Source organism: Chiroxiphia lanceolata, chromosome 17, assembly GCF_009829145.1.
Source record: "Chiroxiphia lanceolata isolate bChiLan1 chromosome 17, bChiLan1.pri, whole genome shotgun sequence".
NCBI lineage: Eukaryota > Metazoa > Chordata > Aves > Passeriformes > Pipridae > Chiroxiphia > Chiroxiphia lanceolata.
Window position 1 is genome coordinate 13,467,261 of NC_045653.1, and position 23,788 is coordinate 13,491,048.

The 23,788-nt window shown below is 54.4% G+C and overlaps 1 protein-coding gene across 2 annotated transcripts; it reads left to right on the forward strand.

The window, feature by feature from the left end:
• The first annotated feature begins 14,633 nt into the window (after positions 1 to 14,633).
• On the forward strand, positions 14,634 to 20,972 carry CCN5 (cellular communication network factor 5). 2 transcript variants are annotated; one of them, XR_004360083.1, is made up of 6 exons: positions 14,634 to 14,792; positions 17,091 to 17,307; positions 17,927 to 18,178; positions 18,357 to 18,550; positions 19,037 to 19,536; positions 19,705 to 20,960. XR_004360083.1 is itself a non-coding variant. In XM_032705332.1 (5 exons), exons 1-5 carry the CDS (start codon positions 14,733 to 14,735, stop codon positions 19,058 to 19,060), a joined length of 747 nt encoding a protein of 248 aa, XP_032561223.1. In that variant the 5' UTR covers positions 14,634 to 14,732; the 3' UTR covers positions 19,061 to 20,972. The 2 variants fall into 2 exon arrangements, 1 of the variants encoding a protein (XP_032561223.1); XM_032705332.1 differs by having other exon boundaries at positions 19,037 to 20,972.
• Positions 20,973 to 23,788: the final 2,816 nt, after the last annotated feature.

Genomic DNA, 23,788 nt, shown 5'->3' on the forward strand with positions numbered 1-23,788 from the left:
CAACTGCTCATCTGCACAGCCTGCCATGGCTCTGGTCTCTGATTGTTTATCTTTTGTATTTTTGGGAAAATTCCAGGCAGCAAAGTAGGGGTAAAACTGATCTTGGAAGCTATTCCAATGCTTATTTCCCAGGAGCTATATTTAAACCTATTCCCTTTCTCTTGCCCCCACAAGTTAATACCAGCTGTGTGTCAGGGTTGCTGACACCTGCAAACAGCTTTCCAAAAATACTAAAAAGTGTGCTTATGTTGGGCTTAGATCTTAAAAAACACCCTTTTCTATTTTGGTTGGGGTGGGGGTTTTTTGTTGTTTTGTTTTACAGGATACCAAAGAGTGTCACACAACAGCCCATTCTAAGTGGCTAAAGGAGGGAAAAGTGTTTAGATTAATTAATTCTACCAGTAAGATAGTATAAATGCCACTGACATGTATAAATGTGACATACTGCTAAACTGGTTGATTTTGCAGGAGGAGACATTCTCAGCCCAAACATCCATTGCTTCTGCAAAATTTTTGTTTTTGAGACAAAGCCCTAACTTAACTCAGCAATTCTCATTTAACTTCTGCAGCTTCTCTGCAGGGCAGGGAAAACCTCTGCCCTGGGGCAAGCCACCACTGGAGCCACTGGTGGGAACTCAGCTGTGACCCATTTGGTCCCTGCTGGGGATCACGGGATCCTGTGGTCAACGGGAAGGGCAAAAACCCCACTGAGGATCCACCCCGCTCCCCAAAGGGACTTCATTTCCCCTCTGCTCTCAAAGAAGCTGGAAACAGACCCAACACTGGCCTCCAAAAGCTGAAGCAGGTCCTGCATCACATCCCAGTCCCAGAGAGACTTTCTCCCAGCTCTCCACCAGCAGGGAGCAGGTGACAGGCTTTTCCCAAGGACATTTGTGTGACTGCAGGGCCAAGAGCATCAGGACAAACATAGAGGGCCACCAAGAAGCTCCTTGGAGGGCTGATGATTACCTGGGTACACCCAAGGGATGTCACTGGGCAGACCCTTCTGGGGGGCTCCTGCCTGGCACTGCTTGTGAGGAAACCACAACCTTCACACCACTAAAACAACACCAGCCCGAAACCAGAAAGAACCTCCACAGCAGAACCCCCCTGAGACATACCCCAGGGCACAGATGAGGCTATCCTGTAAACAGGTTGCATTTTCCCATTTTGGGGCATTTTTGAGCGGCACAGAAATGCAGCCCCAGCTGATGACATGCCCAGCATGGGCACATCCCAGGATGCAGCCACTGGGAAAGCCACGTGGGCTGCTGCAAGCCTGCCGTGCTGATCCCCTAACCCGATTAGGGCTGTAACATGGAGGGCCAATTTTCACCCTGCATCAGGCCACACTTATGCATTTCAACCTATTCTGAACATCTCCCCTTCTGCCTGGGTCAGTGCCCAGACCTCCATCATGCATGACATGGGACCCTCCTTGTCCCTGCACAGTGGTTTACTCCAGCTCAAGTACACACCAGTCCCTCCCTTCCCTGAGCCTGATTTTCACAAAGGGAAACCCAGAGATGAGAGCAGCAGGTGAGCCAGGCATGCTCCAGCATGTCCCAGTGGGTCCCTGTGCCGTGCTGGGGCAGGTCCCAGGCAGGTCCCTTATTGATGTCCATCAATGGGGAGGTGGGAACACATTCCTCTCATGTCATTCCTTAAATAAACACATCCCTGTTCCAGGTTGGGTGTAATAGGGCAGTTGACTCAGCAGTGCAGCTCTGCCACCCTGTTTGTCCAGGTGGCTGCCCTCCTTGTAAACACCACACACCAACAGAGACCATTTGCACCCAGATTCACCCCAGCCTGGCACAACATGCCCCTCCTAGGGTTTTTTGGCACCATCTTAAAAGGCACAGCTCAGCTGCAGATCAAAACCTCTGCAGGAACAGCACTGCTGTGTCCACACTGTGGCTGGAACGTGACCCCAGTGCCCCACTCTGACCTTCCTGCCCTCTCCCACAGAGGTGGAATAGCCCTTCTGAGTCTGGCCCTGAGCACCCTGAGTCCACAGCACAGCCCACTGCATTGGGACCTGCTGGGGAGGAGTGGAGGGAAGCATGCCAGGCCCCATCCAGAACACATTCCCCACCCAGAACACAGATCCCCCACACCCCTTCCTGCAGCACTTCTCTCGAGGGAATTCCACGTGGAGCAGGATGCCCTCCCTGCTCCAGTGAGAGGTCACCGAGCAGGGCAACACAGATGCAGCTCCCAGGCTGAACACAAGCCCAGCTGGGCCAGTTAACACCTCTCTATTCAAGTCCACTTTTTGAATGAGGACCAAGAGACACACAGGGCTGACACCTTTGATTGTATCTGTGCAAGGCAGGGCCCGGGGAGCCAGGGCTTGTGCAGTTTTACACCTATGCAGAGCTTCTCAGCCCAACCCCACGGTGCCTCCCCAGCCCTTCCCCCCGTTATCCAGAGCCGTGTTGGGAGCAGGTCTTCATCCTTACAGACAACTCACAGCCACATCCAGCAAAGAAGCTGGGTCAGGTGTCACCCCATTTCCATGGCCAAGTACTGCCTCAAAGTTGCAGTCACTGGGCAGAGTAACAAGGATCCCAAAGGAAACCTCTGACCAGGGTGCTGTCTGCAAGGTGGCAGCTGTGACCAGCAGGAACAGGCTTCTCCATCCCAAGGAGACTCTGCATGCCCAGGCTTCAGCAGCACATGTTGCACTGTGGGGAGCTGAGCTGTTCTCCAGCCCCCAGCATAAGCAGGTAATTAGATTATCAGCACACGACCAGACGCTGTGACCCAGGCCACTAAAGGACAGAGAGGAGCTGAGGACAGCCTTTCTCAGAAGGGCTGTGATGCCACAGCTCAGCACCTTGCATCCCATCTTCTCTGCAATGGCAAAAAGGAAAAAAAAAAAGGAAAAGGCTTTTGCCAAATCTGACCTTCTTAGAGATAATTCAGATGGGGCTGAGCAGCAGAAAACAGAAATAATCAGCATAACATTGCCCCCCTCAGACTCTTTTTAATATCACAGCTTCAGCCCATGCTGCTGTCTCTGCAGGAAAATCCAAATCTCCCCAGCCCACAACACAGCTCCCCTGCCCAGGGGAATTTGGGAGCTTCCCAATGTGACTTCTCACCTCCCCACAGGGTGCCCAGGCAACACCTTCTGTAGCCTGGTTTGTTGGATTGTGGGTTCCCCCCAACCCAGGGATCCACAGGATCAGCTTTACACTTCTTCAGGGGTTTTAGCTGAGCTCTCAGCTCTTCATCACACAGTCATTTTGGGTGGGACTGGGGGAAGAGGAGTGAGAGCAGGGCTGGTCAGCCCCCCTTTTGGGCCCCTCAGCACTGGGGGAAGGAGGGCATTCCATCCTCCAAACCCACACTAGGGATTGAACTCTGGTTATTCCACTGGTACAGGCTCTGAGCAAAGCATCCTGCTCAGGCTGAGCAGTGCCAGAGCTGAAGGGGGTCCCTGGTCCCCTCAGCAGAAGTAGTGGGCAAGGGCTAAACATTGTTGTCCCATACCTTCATCTGCACCCCAGTCCAGGCCAGACCTTCGTATCTGTGCCCAAACACAGGTGTTGGGCCAGAAAAGGCAGCAGCCAAGGCCAGCCATGAGTGCAGCTCATAAGGTGAGTCATGGTAATAAGGCAGGTCCCAGGTCAAGCCAGGAAGTCAGTCTGACCACCAGGGCTGGGACCATGGCCAGGAGCACCAGCGGGTCCATAGCAATGGGGCAGGGCTGACACCAAGCCAGGAAGACAATCAGCAGGTGAGGTTCAGGACCAAAAGACCCACAGTCAGGCACCACCGTGCCTGTACTGGAACTGGCACTCCCCCAGCACAGCAAGAGCCCATAGCCTGGAGCTGAGCTTAAATACACCTTCTGGGCCCATGGGTGTGGGGCAGGTGAGGCTGGTCAGGGCCATTAAGGGTCATTAGTTTTCTCAGGGCTCTGACACTTGTAGTGTCACATCCTGCAAAGCAAATCTGGGGGATTGTCCCCACCCTTCTCCCACCCTGGTCATGTGGAGCCCTTAAATCTGGCAGACAGCAGGGTTAGTCCATCCCTGGTACTGCTCCACCCTTCCTGTAGGTGGCTTTGATAGAGGACTTATTTTCATGTCCTGATTTAGGATCTGGAGAGCAGAGCAGTAATTGGTCCCAGCTCAAGGTTGCTGTCTCAAGATGTCCAGATCACACACCTTGAGATGCCAGTGAGGGTCTGGCTGATCCCAAACTGAGGGTCACGATACTCACACATGTTGTTCTGGTCCCAGGACACGTTCACTCCTCAAACAGGGCTCACAGAGCACCAGCAGAAGTATCAACACCTGGGGATATTGCAGGTAGACAGAGAAAGGGAGGTGAAGGGGAGAAGAAGAAGAGGGAGAAGGGGAATTGCCAAGTGCTCCCACCCATCTCTCCAGTGCTGGTTCCTGGCAGAGCTGGTGCTATTGGGGCATTCCCAGGGGGTTGCCTGGCTGCTGTCCCAGCAAAGGTGGCCATAAGCCCCAGGGTAAATTGGTCATGGCCACTGCTCCAGCAAAAAATGTTTGAAGAGAAACTGATCTTCGCTGTGTCAAGCTGGAAATCTCTGGAGCATCTGGAGATGCTTTAATTTATCTAATCCAGGGCCCTGACCCAATTAATATTCTATAGGATCTCCTGGAGCTCTTGTTTTGTTCAGTTCTTGGCTTCAAGGGCTGCAGAAGAAATTGAAAACAGATTATTGAGAATGAAACAGCTTCAGTTTTTAGGCAGCTGTGTCTAGTGAGGTTGGCTTCGTTTCCAGCCATTCCCCAGGCGTAATGCAAGGCTGGCTCTAAAGACTTTTGCCCCAGTGGCAGCAGAAAGGCTTTGCTTAAAAGCAAAAGGTGACTGTCCAGGAGCAGCCTGGAGCAGAGACAGAACCGGTGGGTCCCGCTCACAACCGCGGCTCCGTGTCGGGATAAACCCGGGAAGGATTATGCCCCGTACCCAGGGAAGGGGCACGGGGGGGGCACGACGGGCTGCAGGGCGGGGGTGCGGGCAGGGCAGCCGGGGAGCCCGGGGCAAGGCGTGAAGCCCCGCAACGCCCGGAGAACCCGAGCACAGCGGCCACGAGAGGGAGGCAGAGCCCGTGCGCTGCCGGGAATGAGGGATCGGGGCCGGGAATGCGGGATCGGGAATGCGGGATCGGACCTGCGGGGCCGCGGCATCGCCACCGCCCGCCCCGCCCGCGGCTCCAGCCCCTCGGTCCCCCGGCGATGCTGGACGATGGGGCAGCACAAGCCCCTCGGGAAAATCAACTACTGCCGGCGGTCCCCTAAGGAGGTTCATTGTCCTCTGCCCCGAGGATCTTCAGTGCATCTGCTCGGCATGGCCAGGTGAAAAGGGTGAGCACCTAAACACACAAGTTATGGCTAAACTCCTTTCCAAGGGCTGTTTTCTCCTCCTCGGACATCAGTGCTTTGTCTCATTCCGTGTTCACATCAAAGACATGGGTTGTGGATGGGACACCTTGCAAGCCAGCAGCAGGACCTGCACTGCCAGCACGCTCCATGTGGCCAGGACAGTGCCAGCAGCACTCCCAGCCAGCACTTGGCTGCCCTGTGGCTTTCCAAGACAGACCAAGAGCCCAGGGCTGCCCGCCCACCCTCTTCACCAGCTCGAGAAAGGAACTGGGGGGGCAGAGGAATGCAAACCAGGCCAGAGGACTCATTCATCCTCCCGCTCCCGGCTCCGGTGCATTCCAGGCAGTCTCACTACAAGGCAGCATTCTGTGCGCTGCAATCCATCCCTGCACTCGCCCGCCTCTCATCCTCTGCCAGGGCTCACTCTCCCGAGGCACCTCGAGCTGGGTCTGTAATAAATCAGGCAGCAGCCTCCATCCAAGACACGCACACCCTGGGTTGCTCTGCTGAAAAATGAGCACCGAGCTCTTCATGTGAACACCTGCAGCAGGCAGGCGGCTGTGCTGACCCGGGGTGCGGCACCACCGCCCCGGTTAAGGGCACCGTGCTGTTCAGACAGTCTCTCCCTGGCCACTTGGCTGCTCTCCAGCATTTTTCTTTTCCCCATGCAGGGCTGGGATCTGGCTCCCACACCTCATCTCTCAGGCTCTGGGAGCCCTGCTCTGGCTCCTTGCTGCCAAAGTGAGTTTGAATCCATCAGCCTCGGAATTCAGTGATGGCCACTGCCCTGTAATGAGCTGGTGGGAGATTGGCAGCAAAATCCTCTCAGTGCATCAAAGGAGGCTGGGAGGGAGATCTGGGAATGGGCACATGCAGTGTGAGCTGGAGGGATGTGCCACAGGCATCCGGAGAAGCATCTCCAGCAGGATAGGTGGGAACACGGGGGGATTTTTCCCAGGGCTTCTGCTGGCAGATCCAACAGAGCACAGCACTGTCAGCCATGGGAGAAAGAGCAGCAGCGCTGCTCAGAGCACACTCATTGCACTGATCCACTTGGGAAAGGCAGGAGACTGACCTGAGCCAGGACACGGGGTGCAGGAGGGTGGCCACCCGCCCAGCCAGAGGGGCCAGTTCCACAGCAGGGGGGTCGGTGTGTGGTCCCATCACAGCCGGAGGGAGCCCCCAGGGACAGTGGCTGGGGGTGGGGAGTGCACAGCCTCAAGCTCCCCACACTACAAAGAAGAGCATGGCCCCGCCTGGGGAAACTGGAGCCGAGGCCAAACCCATCTGGCTTTGCTTTGCACACTGCTGAGATCTTTCTTGGGTTTATTTTCATGCAGATCCCCAGAATGCAGAGACAGGCAGGAAAGTGAGAGCTGAAAGCAAACAGGAAAAAGGCAGGTTCTCTTGACTTCTATTTTTAACACTGCAAGCAACATTAGTGTCATTATATTTAGAAAAAAAAATATTCAGAGCGTTTCCTGCCTCCCCTTTCAATACCTTCAGCTATTTCCTTTCAGATGTTTCCAGGGGCCAGGGCTCGAAGGCAGGAGAAGCAAGGCTGGGCTCTCACCCTGCAGACAAGTCCTGGGAGAGGAAAGTTGGCTCGAAGCAGGTGCCCGTGGCCCTGCGTGGTGACAGGGAGGACAACCAGGCTGTGGAGGATGTGGCCAGGTCCAAGCAGAAGCTTCATGACACCGCAGGACCTTCAAGCTGCCTCTCCATGACTTGTAGCGCCTTTGGTGCCATCAAAGGAGGCACAAGGTGAGTGCAATGCAGGGGAAGGCACAGCAGCACCGTCAGGTCAGGTTTAGGGAGAGAGGTTGCAGCAGCCAAGGCTGGAGGCACAGCTCTGCCCTGCTGCAGGGACCCTGGGCTGAGCAGAGCCAGCCTGCTGGACCAGGCACTGCTCTGCAGCAGAAGTTGCTCCAAGGCTTTCATGCCCAGCACCACCTGTGCCAGGGATCACACATGGGACTGGGGAACTGTGGCACACAGAGAGTGGCTGGTGTCCCCTGGACTCAGAGCACTTGTCCCTTCTCCACTGGCACGTGCCATCCCAGCTCAGCAGATCTTCCCTTTGTCTCTGCCAGCCCTCGGCTCGTTGCCTCGTGCTCAAGGACTGCGGTTTGCAAAGTGTTTGTGTTTAATTCCCACACAGATGATCCAGAGCATGATTTCTGGGTGGCAGGCCAGCAGTAGTGGCCTTGCCTGCACAGGCAGCAGACCACAGCTCAGCAGGACCACGGGATGCAGAGGAAAGCAGGGTTTGAGTGCGGTCAGCTTCTGGCAGTGGAGAGTGCAGCCAAATGCCAGGGAAAGGGCTCTCCTAACCCCAACCACGCTGTGCTAGTTGTGCTAGATTTTTCTGGTTTCCAGAAAAATCGCAGCCCAGGATTTCTCCATGTGGCCTATGAAGCTCCCTGCCCCAGGAAGGAGATGGAGTTAGTGTTGGGAAAGCAGCAGGGACAGCATGCACAGCAGCCAAATCATCACAGCACCTCCAAACATCTCCCGCAGCCTAGGCCAGCAGGGCAGGCAGAGGAGCAGCCTGGCTGCCACAATGTGCTCCTTGAAGGAGCCATTCCTGCTGGTGTGGTGAGAGCCAGGGAGGTGCCAATCTCTGTGCCAGAAACAGAACTGGACCGGTTATGCAAGTGGCAAAGGCAAACCACAGTGACAGGGACCAGCTCACAATGAGCAGATGCTAATCCAGAGCCTGACACATCCCAGTGACTCACGAGTCACAGACAGGCTTTTCTTGCCTTTTTTTTTTTTCCTCTTTTCAAGAAAATCATCAATAATATAGTCAGAAAAGGAAAAACTTCCAGAACAGTCTCCCTTTCCATGGCTGGGAGGGCTGTAGGTGCAGGGACCTCACACAGGCAGGGTTTGTGTGGCTGAAAGCCAACAGAGTCCCATTCAATAAGAATCAGTGAGTTTTCCTGCAATTGTTAATCAAGTGTGTTGTCGGAGTGATGTAGCAATAGCATCATCAGGCAGTGGCTGTAACTTGCAGCCTCCCTGCCAGACAAAGCTGGAACTGTCACCACTGAAGCTGGAACTGTCACCACTGAAGCTGCAGACATCGGTTTGTTTGATGGGCAGCAGCAGCTCAGAGCCTGCAGAGCAGCTCAAGTGGGAAGGTGAAGCCCTCAGCACCTCATCTCCTCCTGCCAGGGCACAGGTAGCTCCCAGCCCAGGGGCTCTCTTCACCTTCTTTTCCTATTTCTACCTCTCTGCCATTATGGTTTCTGGGGATGTGTCCTGAGAAAAAGCCTGGGTAGTGGGAGGCATTCACAGTGGGATTCTCCAGTCTCCCCAGGGAAGAGCAGGACAAAAATGAGACTAACAGCCCTTCTCCTACCCTTTCTTCACCATGCCAGGGAAACCACCCATGGGTGACCCCCATGCCCCAGGACACCTTCCCCCACACCTATACTTGCTTTTTCAGGAGGAAAATTCTTACCATCTCCAACCTGGCCTTGATCTCCAGGAATCACTCCAGCTTCCTCCTCCTGATCTGCTTCTGTGGGTGCAGTTTCCCAAGACACAGCCATGCCCTTGGAAAAGGAGCATTTTTCCTGTGCAAATTGACACCACACTTGACACAGCTCGGGCTCAGACAGCTTGAGGTCTGAGTACACTGTCCCCTCCAACTCTGTCCCTGTGGTCCTGCCACTGCCCCCTCAGTGCCCACAAAGAGCCCCTGCCTGGGCTGTGCTGGGTGCCAGCCCCCTGAAACCTCCCCACCCTTGTGGGGGCCAGCATAAGCCTGTAAAGGGCCAGTCCTGTCTCTTGCTTTGTAGCCAGAGCACAGAAGCCCAGCCAAGCAGGCTGGTTGCTTTTAATTAGATTCAGACCTGCACGAGGCAGCCCCCTCCCTGTTCCTTCAGGGGGGATTCTCATTTTGGGGCTCACCAGTTTGCAGCTAGCAAGTCACTGCTCTCCCACCTCTCGTGGCACCAGGTCACCCTGTCCCTGGGCAGCCCAACAGCTGGGGGAGAGCGTGCCCAGCCAAACACCTTTTACAAATCATTCTGCATAGTTCGCATTCTCGGCCGGTTTATGAGCATTTTAGCTCCTCATATTGATCAGGGCTGGAGCCGAAGTAATTACGTTCATCAGAAATAATTTCCCCTGATTTTGAGTCATATTTGAGCTGGTGCCCATCTCCTCCACTCACCCCTGGACACAGGCAGCTCTCTGCTCCCTGGTACATACTTTCCAGGCGACATCGTTGCTTTCATAACCATGGTGAGACTGAGAGGCTTGTTTTTCTCAACTGGATCCTACACACACTAAAGGTTTCAATGGTGTCTTTATTGACTTGACTGGGGCTGTGGACAAGAGGAGGTGGTTTATGTGAAGTTCATGCTCAGCAAATGTCTCCAGATGCCTCTGGCATCAGGAGGGGGCATGGGGAAGGGCTGGGGGCCTGGCATCCCTCTGTACATGGAAGCATCACTGGTCTCAGCCTTTCCAGTCTTGCTCAGGAGATGGAGAGCAAGCCCAACCCTTGCTTTATTCCCTGGGGTGGAGGTAGGAAATGAGACTCACCTGCAAAGCCTTTGGCATGAGCCCTGGGGAGAAGCAGCAGGTCCCCTTGCCAGCTGGTTTTGGGTGGTGACCAGACATTTGGGTTTTTGAAGTGCTGGGTGTGAATAGGTGAACTGGCAGCCATTCAGTCCTCCCCAGCCCAGCCTCCTAAAGTGCCCAATGTTTACACTGAAAGCCCCTTCCCTGCACGAGCCAGGCCCCTTCCAGCCAAGGATGCCAAGCAGTGCCCAGCGTGCCTTTGGGAAGGTCCCAGCCACACCCAGGGCTTTGCAGAACATGCCTGGTTGATGTGCCAGCTAAGGAGGGCTGTCTTTGCCCCAGGTCGCTGTCCCCTCCCCAGCACTGTCCTGTCCCAACACTGGTCGTTACCCTCCCTTCCTTCCACACAGTCCCAGCATCCTGGATCCACCAGTATCCTGAGCTGCTCCTGCTGATACCGAGCCAAGAGCAGCCCTGGGGATGTGAAGGGCTGTGATGTTTGGGAACAGACACAACCTGTGTCACCCAAACCTCTTTCAGCACCACACACTTCCCAGGCACAACACCAGCTGCCTCATGGGTGCAGCACTTGCATCCTCCAAAGTCTTACCAGAGTCACAGAGAACAGGGCTGGAAGGAAACACAGACATCACCAAACATCCCCCCTTCTAAAGCAGAGCTGGCACAGTGACAAGGTGAGTTTGGAGAGACCTAAAACCATCACTGGCTGTACCTCAGTGTGTGCCTCAATTTGCAGCTTCTTTGGTGCTGCAAAGGACATGGCAGCTTCTTGAGAACACACAGCACCCTTGAGCAAGACAAGAAGGGAAAACATTGTCTATTTTAGCCTGAAACCACAAGAAAAACAGAGATAGTCAAAAAGAATGAGCCATTTGATCAGGAAGCATGAGTTAGCTGTGCAGGTCCATGAAAAATACCAAGGGTCTTTCACTAACCACACAAGGTCAGGATGTGGGGATTATATCTTGTCTGAAAGATAAAACTTCTAGTGAGATTTTTTAAAGGGAGTTTATGTTTGATGATGTTTGATACCAAAAATAAACTCCCAGAGGATCCTAATGTTTGATACGTGATGATTTCTGACACTGTTTTCCAAATAATAATGGAAAACCTCATCTGGCTGAAGTTTCCATGCTTTGTTTTACAAAAGTCTTATTCTTTGAGTTATCTGAATGTTTAATTCAGGGGGACAGTTATGAATTGCTCTTGTCTGGACTGCAGGGAAAAAAAAAAAATCCCACAGAAGTACTGCCCAGGGTTTGATGGGTTTAATATGCCTCTTAAGTAAAAGTGTTGTCCTTTCACAACAGCTGGTGCAAGGCTGGGCTGTGCTGATGAGAAGCCCCTCAGTCTGGAGGATGAGCTCTCTCTGTAGTTTTGGCCAAGCTGAGCCTTTCCTTTGTTGTGATGCTCCATTTGCTCCTCATGTAATCGCTCAGCTCCTGCCTCTTGGCAACGTCAGACTTCGAGACCAGAACTAGCCCCAAGTCCCATTTGTCAGTGTTTCTTTCTAATGAAACCCACTTAAAAACGCCTGGGGAATGGTGCAGAATTAAGTGTGCCCAGCACCAGGCACCATTCCCCTTTGTCCTTTGGCCAGGGCAATGCCCAGCTCCTGCCTCGCTGGCCTGGCCACTGTGGCTGGGAGCTCGGAGGGGTCAGTTGGTCCCAGAAGAAGCCGAGGTTTCTGGTGCAGTTGCCTGGCCATCAGAAACTGGACAGCAGCCCTGAATTCTTTTCTTGCAAGTCACTTGGACAGGCACCAGATGGTAAATACTTTCAGTCTTTCCATCCCAGCTCCGGGGTGGGAGCAGTGACCTCAAGGTAAAAGACTGCCTGGCCTGTCCCTTGTCCCTCAGGGTGGCTGGTCCTTCCAGCCTGGCCCTGCTGTCCAGTTAAGGTGTGAGAACCAGAGGGAATAAAAATGCCCAGACAAAGCTGGAAATAGCCATCACCACCTCTCTCGGCTCTTGCTGTTTGAAACTGGAGCCAGATTCATTCTGGGTAGGAAACAACCTTCCCATCCTGCCAAAAGCAGAGATATTTCAAAATTTCCCAAAGCCATGGTGTTTCCAGAAGTCTCATGAAAAACATCCAGCAGCCACCCTAAAGTGTCCAACAGCCGAGGGAGACCTGAGGCACCTCCTTTTCAGCTCAGGGCCCTTGGCTTTGCCAAGCTGGATGTCTGTCCAGCTTTGCCACCAGTGATGTCCATGCTCCACGGACAGCCCTGCTCCTCTGCAGCGGGGATTTGAGAAAGGAGTGCCCAGAAGCAAAGGAAATGTCCTCCCCACCAAGGTATGGAGCTGGGCTCACCCCAGACCCATGATTTCACTGTTGATGTGAGGGCAAACAGACCCAGCCAGGACCCAGGAGAGCCCCAGTGCTCCCTGCCAGAGATGGACACCCAGACAGCAGTGTGAGTTCAGACAGCTCTAGGGAGGGGGTTCCACACACGAAGTAAAGAAGAGGAGCCTCGAGCAAAGGAAAGGGATGGAACAAGAATATGGTCTGGGATACCCATCCCAGAGGGATGCAGTTTCAGCTAAGCAGGGTGTGCAAAATGAGAGCTTTGCCATGTTATTCATGATGGCACATTAAATGGCAAACACGTGAAAAAACTCAGCTCTCTAAAATGTAAATTCACTGGGGCAGTTCCTTCATTTCTATAGAAACAGCAGAGCTTGCCAGTGGCTAACTCAAAGGAGATGTATTCAGATCCCTGTATCAACTATTTTCTTGCACAACTGACCACAAAAAAAAAAATTATAATCCCCCAAAAAACCTGACAATAGTACCATGGAAACCATGGAGCAAAACATATGGACTTAATTACCAGCTCTAAAATCACATGTATGGTACAGAACACATATGGAGCATGTGCTCCAGAGGGTATTTATAACATGGACTGCTAATGTGCTGTTCTGGTGCAGCAGGAGGGCACCAGCACTGGAGCAGAAAGCAGCAGCACGAGATGAGATCCAGCCTTCAGTATCAAACCTGTGGGGCTGTGAGCACCTGTCAGTGGGGACTGAACCCCCTGCTAGTGAGTTCAGAGTGAAGTGCCACCCTCGTGCCTCCTCTGCCACAGGCAGGGCTACCAGTGCAGGTCAGACCTCCGGGCATGGAGGTGATGCAGGGAACTGGGGCTCCAACCTGTGGAGGCTCCAGTGCTGGGGTAAGTGACAGCAGCCTTTGGAAGGAGGCTTGGCATTCCCACAGGCTGCCATGAGCTCGTTAACAGCCTGACTGCAGCTAACGAAGCAAAACCAAAGCAGGGAATTGAGGTGGTAATGGGAGAGCTCTGTCTGTGCTCCTCCCTGCCCAGCTCTGCCCTCCCTGCTCCATGCCCAGGCTTCCAGGGTCTGGCAAGCGCAGAGCTGAGGTCGGGATTGCTGCTCAGGTGACTGAGAACCTGTTTCACAAAAGCAACAGGGAGGAAAAAGAGGCTGGAGGGAGGGATGGGGTGTCATTCCTAGTTGTGTGATTTCAGTGTTCTGCTTGTATGGCACCCAGCCCCTCCTGTGTGTTTGCCAACATGTAGTATGTGGTATTTAGCAGCAGAGCTCATCATGTCTGAATGACATGGAAAGTCTGTACATAGCCACCAGGATCCATCCCTGGGCCAGGGCAGGAGCAGCATTCCCAGCCCCAGAACACATCCTGCAGGAAAGGGGCAGGGGTGCAGGAGAGGAGCCAGGGAGAGCCGCAGGGCATCCTGCACCCTTACACTCAGGCCTTTCCTCTGAGCTTTGAGCTCACAAAGTCCCCTCTTATATCTCATTATAAGATCTGGGAAATGGAAACATGGAGAAGGGGCTCTGTTTCCTGGAGGTCTTGAAATGCTTAGGTTTTTCTTTCCTAAGAGCCAGCCTCATGTCCCCAGACACAGCAGCCAAGAGGAAAACTCTCACAGGGCAGACTGAGAAAGCATTGGGAGACAACAACTGAGCACCTGCTTCTTTTCCCCAGACTTGGATTTTTAATTCTCACAACTGCTTAAGATGATCATAATACTTCAGGGGCTGAATTTGGATTTGCAAGGCTTGAAATCAGCAGAGCCAGACTGCAGCTTTCCCTGCATCACATACCCAGGACAATGCAACACAATGTACATCCAACCCTCCCACCCAGCAGCCTTCCTAGGTGGCTGCAGCCCCACTCAGGACAGGGATGATGTGGCAGCACATCACAACCACCACAGCAAATCCCTTTCCAGCTCTTTTGGTCAACTCACCCCTCTCCCACAGCCTGCCATGCACTGAGTTCAGCACAAAATATAGGGGTGGGTGCCCTGCTCCTGCATGGCCATGGCATTGTCTGAGGGCAGCAGCGGGGACAGCCCTGTCAATGCCTCCAAATCCCAGGAGGAAGATTCTGGCTCTGCTTGGGCAGACCTTGATCAGTATTAGGATGAGGCATGAATCTTCCCTCCCAGTCATGGCTAGCAGCAAGGAGCTGGATCACCCCACCAGCCTGGTTCCCCAGCCCCTCTCCCCTGCTCCCCTGGGACAGCACAGTGTCCCTTCCCTTCGGTGGAAGCACATTCTCACCTTGAGGAGAGTGGAAATGGCAGCTGGAATGTGGGCTGGAAAGAAAAAGAAAGGGAAAAAAAAAAAAAGGAAATCTTGAGGCTTGTCCAAACCTATTCATGTTTATATTGGAGCCTGTGAGTGACATCAGAGCAGGGAGAGTATAAACACCAGCAGGACCTACTCCGGGCTTTAAAACCTGCGAACACGCCGCTGCCTCCAAACTGCCTGGGGGGTGATGTGCTGAAGTGGCAGAGGGGAGAGCAGCATGAGGCTCCAGCTGGAGAAGCAGCTCCTCTTCCTCTCCCTCCTCTGCATCCTCTCCAAGGTAAGGGAGACGGGGCACTGGGGCAGCTTTAGCCTTACCTGTGGAGCACCCGGGTCTTGCAGGGAGGACTGGGGTGTCACCACGAGCCCGCTGGCTAACGCCGGCCAGGCTGTGTGGATGCAGTCACAGGGGGACACAGCTCTGCTTGGGAGAGATAGTCGAGATTAAGCAGCAGGGTGTGAACGTTCATGGGCCAAAGGCTCCGCTGTGTGAGTCCCTGGAGCACACAGGAATGACAGCAATGTGCTGTTTGCTCGCTGTCCCTGCTGCTCTCTGGGCTGTGCTATGTTCAGGCAGCGAGCAGCAGCTCGGCAGTAGTGGCTCCTGCAGGCTCCTCCATCCCCGCCCAGGCTCCCGAGGCAGGGGCCAAGCAGCCCTGGCATTACTCAGCTTTCCCTGCTTCTCAGGACGCTCACGCCAAGCCAATGCCTCTGACAGGATTTGGGTTGTTGTAGTGGGTTTATTATTTTTTCTTTCTCTTGGGTTCTGTGTGAAAATATTTGCCTGTGCAGAGAACAGGAATGTTGAAAAGTTCAGGGCATCTCAGCTCCAAGTTAATCAGAGCTGCTGCTTGAATCCCTACGCAGACCTTCTGCAAGCAGGGATGTCGTGGCAACATTGTGCCTATTTGACTCCTTTCCCAGAAAGTTTAGATCTCTGATAGGAGCCACATTGTCATCTAAAGACAAGTAAATTACAAGGAGCAGAGGGAAATGCATTAATGGCTTGGCTAATCTTTCTAAAACATCGATTTGTAATAGCAACCTCCTGAAAGATGAAAAATGCCTCTGGCTGTCTGGGTAAACTGTGACAGAGAAATTATTTTGGCCCCAGGTGCTTGTGAGAATCACCAAAGGCCCTTGTGCTGCCAGCCCAAACCTGGCCACCACAGACAGTCCCTTGGTCCCTGCCACAAGTCTCTCTCTGGTTTCTGCCACATTAATAATGCTGCTCATTGACAGAACCAGAACAAGACCCAGCCCATTTTGGATATATTTAATCTCCACTTGCTGGCACTGACACTTCTACAGCCCCATAAAAAACATCTGAACGGCTGCAAATGGGAAACAGCACACCAGTACCTACCTCCTCTGTCTGACTGGTCATGTCAGACCTGATGGCACTGGGAGAAGCTGAAAAAGAAAAGGAAAATGCTATCTAAAACCCACACGTTGTGGCTGAACCCATCACTCTCCAGCAGGCTCAGCAGACACACCCGGACCAGGGCAGGGGTGAATGGTTTGGTTGCATGTTTGCTGCACTGCATGTGCTGGCCCTGCATCCAGCACCACGTGCATGGTGCTGAGCAGTAGGGCTGCTGGGGGGCTTGGAGCTGCCAGGGGGCTCACACACACTGCCAGGCCAGGACTGGCAAGGAATTCACTTCCAAACTGCGGAGCCAGCTCTCCTGGCTTCAGGCTCAGTATGAAACAACCCTGTTGGATATGACACGTTGGGAGCACAGGTGCTGCCTGCAAAAGCAAGGTGTGCCAGGGTGGTTGTGCAAGCAGGATGAGCTGACGGGATAAACACCCCCCTGCCCAGGTGAACATCCCTGGCAGACAACTGGCTGAGCAGGCAAAGGACTGCAGTGCACAGTCCTGCCAAAGTGATTACTCAGTCTAGCCAGGAGGGAAAACATAGCTCTCAGTCCACAGAAACGTGCCTATCTCTGGGCTCCTCGCCCAGTGGGCCAGGCTGGGTGAGGATCCTGCAGCCAGGGACAGGCAGAGGCTGCAGCTGGATCAGGGAGGAACGCAGTGATGTCTGCCTGGCGTCAGATCCCTGCTGCCAATGTGACATCCTATTTCTTGGCATGAATGAGAGCTGTTAAGACTGTTTGGAGTGAGGTGCTGAGCCCTCCTCCCGTGCATTCAGTCTCTGCAAAGCCCCGTCTCCAGCTGGGCACACTCACTGCCTTAGGGGTAGCCATGGGGTGAGCTGCTTTCCCTCCCTCACACTGGGCTGCTTGGGGCTGCTGAGCTCATTAAATAACCACCACTGCACGGAATCTTCACCTTTTAGCTCCATCCTCCTCCTGTGTATTCAGAGCAGTGGTACTTTTAAGACCCAGTCTTGCAGAGTGCTGAGCATCCTTGATTCTCCTTGGTTTTCCATAGGTGCCCTTCAAAGGGGACAGTAGCTTTCCAGGCTGCTTCACCATATTCCCATGGATTTGCAGAGCCTCCCTCCACTGAAAATCTGCCCTCATGACTGAGAGGTTACCTGTCTGTCCCAGTGATTTCCCTGTCAGCCAAACCCAACCCCTGTGGAATCAGCAATGCCTTTGCCCCACAGGTGTGTGCCCAGCTGTGCCGGAGACCGTGCTACTGCCCCTGGGTGCCACCCCGCTGCCCCCGCGGGTCCCCCCTGGTTCTGGATGGCTGTGGCTGCTGCAAGATCTGTGCCCGGCGCCTGGGGGAGCCCTGTGACTTCCTCCACGTCTGCGACCAGAGCCAGGGCCTCGTCTGTGACTACAGCACAGCACCGGCCGGGACAGGAGGCACCTGCAACTGTGAGCACAGGGGAGCCCCTTCCCGCCGGGGATGTCCCCACACCCCAGTTCCACCCATGGCCTCAGCTGGCTGCAGGCATCCCACAGCACTTTCAAGGAAGTGGTTGAGACTAGAAAAGCAGCCTTTTCTGAGGAACTTACACACAGCTTGGGCATGGGGCTGTGCTGCAGCTGCTGCCAGCTCTTGCACTGTTTTCCGCCTGAGGATTCGGCGTGGTTTGAGTGAGGATGGGCATGGGGGTCCTAGGGGTGCTGCAGTCACCCAGCCAGAGTTGGAGCCTGGGGTCCTGCAGAGAAATCTCAGAGAAACTTCATCTAGCCTGAAAACCCTGAAGGCAGGGTCAGAGCCAAAGGGCAGGGGGGTTCCCACCAGCTAGTGAGCTGTTCCTTTGAAAACACGGAGAGATGAGGAGGGAAGGAAGGGAAGGGGAGGAGGGAGGAGGTTTGGTGATGAACATGCTGTTGCACACCCATTCTGCCCCACATACCTCTCAGTCACTTCTGTGTCCCTCCCACACATCAGTCCCTTCGTGCCAGCCCCACAGTTACCCCAGCAGTCCCTCTGCCACTCACATCTCTGTCACTCTGTCCCTGACGGGCTCCCTGTCTGTCACTTCAGTCGAGGATGACGAGGAGGGCTGTGAGGTGAACGGCCGGGTCTATCGAGATGGAGAAGTTTTCCAGCCCAGCTGCAAACTGCAGTGCCGCTGCCTGGACGGGGGCTTCACCTGCATCCCGCTGTGCCAGGAGGACGTGAGGCTGCCCACCCCGGACTGCCCCTACCCACGGCGTGTGGAGATTCCGGGGAAGTGCTGCCCCGAGTGGATCTGTGGAGCCCAGGACCAGCACCTCCTCCGGGATGCCAGGGCAGGTAAGATGCAGGGCACCTCCAGGGAGGGGATGCCCGGGCAGGTCTCTGGGGGTAGCCCCTTCACCCCAGGCTCTGAAACATCACCTCTGCCACGCGGGGCTCTGCCCGCAGCACCGCAGGGCATCTGCACAGAGCCTTGCTCCAACCACCCTTTATCCCCTCCTCTCTTTTCTTTCAGCCCCCGGGGCAGTGTCCCCAGTGCTGCCATACCCCTGCCAGGAGTGGAGCACAGAGTGGAGCGCCTGCTCGGCCACCTGTGGCGTGGGCTTTGCCACCCGCGTCTCCAACCAGAACCGCTACTGCCGGCTGGAGACCCAGAGGCGGCTCTGCGTGGTCAGACCCTGCCCCGCCCTGCCCGCAGCATTCCCGGCGGTAAGTGAGGGTGGAGCTGGTGCCTCTGGGCAACGGGTTTGACAGACAAAGGGAAGAGCAGAGCCAGCCAAACATGAACCACGAGATCCCCACTTAAGTGCGGGTACCCCATCACCCCTCCTCAGCCTTGAGCTGAGAGTGTCTCAGGGACAGATCAACCATCTCCTGAAACTCAGCCTGGAAAACACCTGATGGCAGGTGCAGACCTGAATTTTGGCGTCTCTGGATGTCTGAATCCAGGAGCACTCTGGAACCCACCCAGGGGAGCCTGGCCTGCCCCTATGCCCAGAGATGCGTTTGCAGCTCCTGCCTGGCTCCCTGGGCACACCCAAGAGGTGGTTCTGCCACCCCTTTATTAGCCTGGCACAGCCCCAGTGTGAACACAGTGTAACACAGCCTTGCTGCCACATGCCCCTGCTCCCCAGACCTAGAGAACACGCCACATCCTGCTCTATCTCCCCATCATTCTCCACTGTGCCTTTCCAGAGGGGAAGAGGAGGTCGTTTGTAGCTGTGCCCACCCTGGTTTCATCCTGGAGCCAACGTCTCATCCCGGCAAAGAGTCTGGCACAAACCTATGGCATTGTGGTTTTGGTGAAGATGGAGAAACTAGAGAAGTTTCCATCGGAAACTAGAGAAGAACTGATGGGCTTTGGCTGCAAAGGAGGCTGGAAATAGAGAACAAGATCCCCCTCTCACTCAACATCTGCCTCCTCTGTGCACCCTGCTGCCCCAGGCAGGGTTAGTGGGCAGCATTCCCGAGTTTCTTAGGCTGAATGAAATGGGAAATGGGGAAATCCTGCCCCAAGCATGAACCCACCCAAGAAGCCAGGAATTGGTCCTTTCCTGGATCAGTGGAGCTTCTGGAGAGGTGATGCTGCGACTCCACCACATCACACAGCTCTGCAAGAGAGGCCATCTCCAGCACCTGGAAGCCCAAATCCCTGGAGGGAACCCTCATGACCTGGCCCCCCAGGGAGGGAGCAGGTACATCAGGCTGCACCCACAACTCACTGCCGCGCCAGGCTGAGCTGCTCCACCGTGCGGGAGCTCGGCCAGCCCACGATACCCACCCCGCAAACAGCGGCTCCTCCCTGGGCATGGGCAGGGGCCTCCTGCTGACAGCTCTAATTCACCTTCCCTGCATCCCTCCAGAACAAACACGAGCCTTCCCGCTCCTCCTGCCCCCCTCCTCTCCCAGGCGCTGGCGGTTTGGCAGAGCTGCGGCGAGCGAGGAGCTCAGACGGAGACACCGTCCCGCGGCACCAGACATACCGCCTGCCATCCAAGCACATTCCCTGGGAGCCCGGGCCAAAGGAAAAGCAGGAGAAAGAGAAAACAAAATCGCAAAGATGAGTCGGAGCCGCTTCCCGACGGGCTGGAGCTGCTCCAGCTGCGCAGGAGAGCTGCTCGGCGGTTCTGGCTGTGCTTTCCCTCGGCAGTAACCCTTGTGGGCGACGGAAAATGAAACCCAAATGCCCTCTAACGGCCTCGCACCAGCGTGCAGAGGGAACGTCCCACCGCAGGGAGAGAGGGGCAGCCGCAAGGAGCAGTGGTGCAGGTGACACGTCCAGGTGAGATACGGACTTTTTAGACGTGTATTTCTGGAACTAAAAATAAAGATGTGCTGATCGAGGTGTGGAGCTTGTCTGGTGCAGGGTGAGCCCAGCCCTGCTGCTCGTGGCCAGCTGGAAAGTGGCACAGGATGGGGCAGCCTGGAAGCACCTTGATTCAGGCTGCTTGGAATAAGAAAAGAAAAGACAAAGGAAAAAAACATTGTGAATCAAAGCACTGAACACATTATTAGAGTATATAATATCCTGGATTCAGTCATGACCCTTTGCTTTTACCCAGCCATCAGCTCCACCAGCTCTGCTGAGAGCAGCTCTGCCCACATCCCTGCCCACAGCCCTGCCCAGGTCTCCGGGCAGTGTCAGGATGTGCAGGACAGCACTGGCTGCTCTGCTGCTGGGTCTGCAGCCCCAGGTACAGCCCAGGCCATGCCTCTCCTCAGCCTCCTAAAAATCAGTGCCCAAACCCCCCTGTGACTCGTCCCCCCCCCCCTCCTGCCAGGCCCTCCTCTGCTCCTCCCAGACTGGGATTCCCCCAGTGCCACCAGTGCCACCAGCCGACCGTCCTCCCGACCCAGGGCAACTGGTACTGCGGCAGATTTGGAGGTGCAGGGGCAAAAGGCTGAATGGCAGAGGGAGATCTCCTCTCCAGCCCAGGGAAAAGCTTCCTCACCAGCAGCAGGAAAGGCAGCAAGGCCAAGGCAGCTGCTCACCCACTCCCCTGGGCTCTGCAAGGGCTGAAAATAAAAGTGAAGTCAAGGATGCCTTTCAGTCACTTCGGGGGGTGAGGGGGGGGGGAAGAAACAAGAAGAAACCTCACTGCTTGTGCAATAAAACATTGCTTACAAAGAGAATTATTTACTGTGATCATCTGGTGCTCGGCCTGAATCCAAATCATTAATTCTGTTTGATACAGGGGATATGGTGAACTTCCATCAGGCAGCAAATCGCAGAGCAAACAGCTTTGGTTGGCTTTTTTAGCTCTGTGACGGCTCTGCCAAAAAAGTGATGACACAAGGCTCATGTAGACTTTAAAACTACCATGTTCCTCGACTGACATGGATAAAACATTGTGTGTACTGAAAATCCTGGGTTTAAGCCAGTTCTTGTTTGAACTTGTTGGGACTTGGCCACCAAGGCTGGGTGAGCTGTTGGCAGGGAGGGCTGCCAAGGCTGTAACCCCCTCCCAGATCCTGCCCAGCCACCTCTGGGTGATGGTCAAAATCAAAAGGTCACTTTTTAAGAAGCAATCTGTAATTGTCATCTCAAACAAATGACTCAGTGCACCTCTGCTATAATTTCCTCTTTTTTTTTCCTTGCAGAATATCACTTCTCCCCGATTCACTAAGCAGAAAACATCTAAATAATGAATTAATGATTCCAAATAAATCAGAGTTATTTTTCCCTAAGAACACAGAGAAAGGAACTCTTGCAATCTGATTGCCAGTCTCACAATATTTGCCATTCCCTCTAAAGCCCTGCTACCCTGGAAACACAGCTATTTGAGACTCACATTTATGACAGTCTCTGACGCAGGGTCCTGTCGTTGCCTGCTCGGGTGGGGGATCCACAGGTGATTTTGGTAACCTGCAAAGATAAAAATCCCCAAATCAGAAGAAAAATTCACCCTTATCCTTAAGGCCTAAGGGCACATCTGCACACAGACACAGCACAGATTTGCCAACCACACTCCCGAGCCAGTGGTGAGCAGCAGATCACGGCTCATTTAGGCACAAGCACACGCAGCAGCTGAAGGGAAACTGTGCTACCACATGAGCAAAACAACGTGCATCAGAATTTCTTTTCCAAGTCATTCTCATGACTGATGATTTTTAAATACACAGGGAAGGCTGAAAAAGGGCCAGATGAGCCCCTCATTAAAGCAAAACATTTTCAGAAACTGAGCACAAGAGCGCAGCGCTCAATTAAAAAAATTGGGCCTTTTTTCAGTTTTCCTGGGAGCCCATCACTCAGGTTATCTGTTTGCAGGAGCTGTCTCGGCCCTGAATTTTCACCCTGCCAGCAGCAACAGTGTCACATGCCAGAGCCAGGCACAGGAGGGGAGCATCCTGATGTGGGATGCTTGGGCAGAGCTGGAAGTAGCACCTGTATTGCAAGTGAAACCATGGGCCTAGTGAACAGGCACCCAGCTCCAAGCCTTCATTGTGGGGACAGGGCAGGTTTTGCCTTCACTACTGAGAGCAGCTCACCACCCTCCCATGATCTCAGCAGTCCTCCCAGCCAGCTGCTGTCTCTGCCTCAGGTTCCCCAGTGGTTCCTCTCCTCGTGCTGCCCTTCCACACCTCCATAAAGCTGCTCTAAAGTGCCACCCTAAGCCCAGGTTGCAGGAGCAGCTGAAGTGCACTGAGGTGAAGGGGGTGGGAGCTGGGCAGGATGGAGAACTGCTTCCCTGGGGATGCACCCCCATGGACTCTCTTCTCTACTGCTGCCACTCCAGGAGCACAGACCCACCAGAGGCTCTGCAAACCTCATAAAAGGTGTATCCTCACCCTATGGAAACAGCTTCTACAATCTGCCACTGCATCATGCCTGTAGTGCTGAGATTTTATTACAAAGGCAGGAAATAACAGACAGCATTTCCCATCACTTATCTGCTCCAGCAAGCACTTTTTTGAAGTCGACAAATACACTGATACTCCCAAAAAGCAGCTACCACCCCCCCCATCCGTGTCTTGGGCTTCCCCACCCTGTCCCCAAACTGCCATGCCCAAGGATGGCTCATTGGAGATGTTCAGCTGCTCCCAAGGAGGGACAGGCAGCCAGGATGGCTCGGCAGGACCCACCCTCCTCCTCCCCACTGGCAGTTGAGCTCTCAGCCTCCTCCCACCCCCTGCTTTGATCCAGCTCCCGGAAAGCAGGTGGACGTCGCCCTTCCTGGGCCCAGCCCTTTTCACCTGAAGTTGTTTTCCCGAGGTTGTTTTTGTAAGGCTTGCCAGGGTAAACCCGGCTGGTTACTGCCCTGTCGATTCCCATGCTTGGAGAAAAAGTTATTTCTGGCCCCGTTTATGCAGCAGCTGCTCAGCAGTGCAGTTGAGGCTGCCTTTCCTTGGGGTCTGCTTTGGGGTTTTAGCTCTTACCCCAATTTCACAGTATCTGGGTGTCTTCTGTGTGACATCCCCTGTGACAGGGAAGGCAGGAGAGGAAGGTCACAGCCCATCTTGCATGTCCTCCCTGCATGGGTCTAAACCACTCGAAGGAGGTGGGGGGAAACGGGGGGTTGTATTTGGGGAGGGATATAGAAATAGGCAGCAAGACCAGCTGTAGTGCAGAGACAGCTCTTCAGCAGGGATGGGGTCACTGCAGCCTGCCACACCCCTGCCTGCTGGCACTGCCTGTGCCACCGGCTCTGCTGGAGTGGGAGTAGCAGCATGAGCCCCGTGGAATGCTGCCAGTCTCTGCCTTAACTCTGCTGCTGGTATTTCTGAGTGTTGGGGCCAGGAGAAAGGCTGTCAGGAATGGAAGTGAGGGCAGCTCATGGGGGCAGGCTTCCAGCTCCCCGGTCTGGAAAACTGGGACATTTCTCCTCACCCCAAGTGCGACAGAACAGGAACAGGCTGAAAGCCTTGGCCCTCCTCATCAGACATCTCTGCAGCAGAGCCCCTCTCCCACCTCTCTGCTCCCTGTTTCCCACTCCCTTCAGACACACA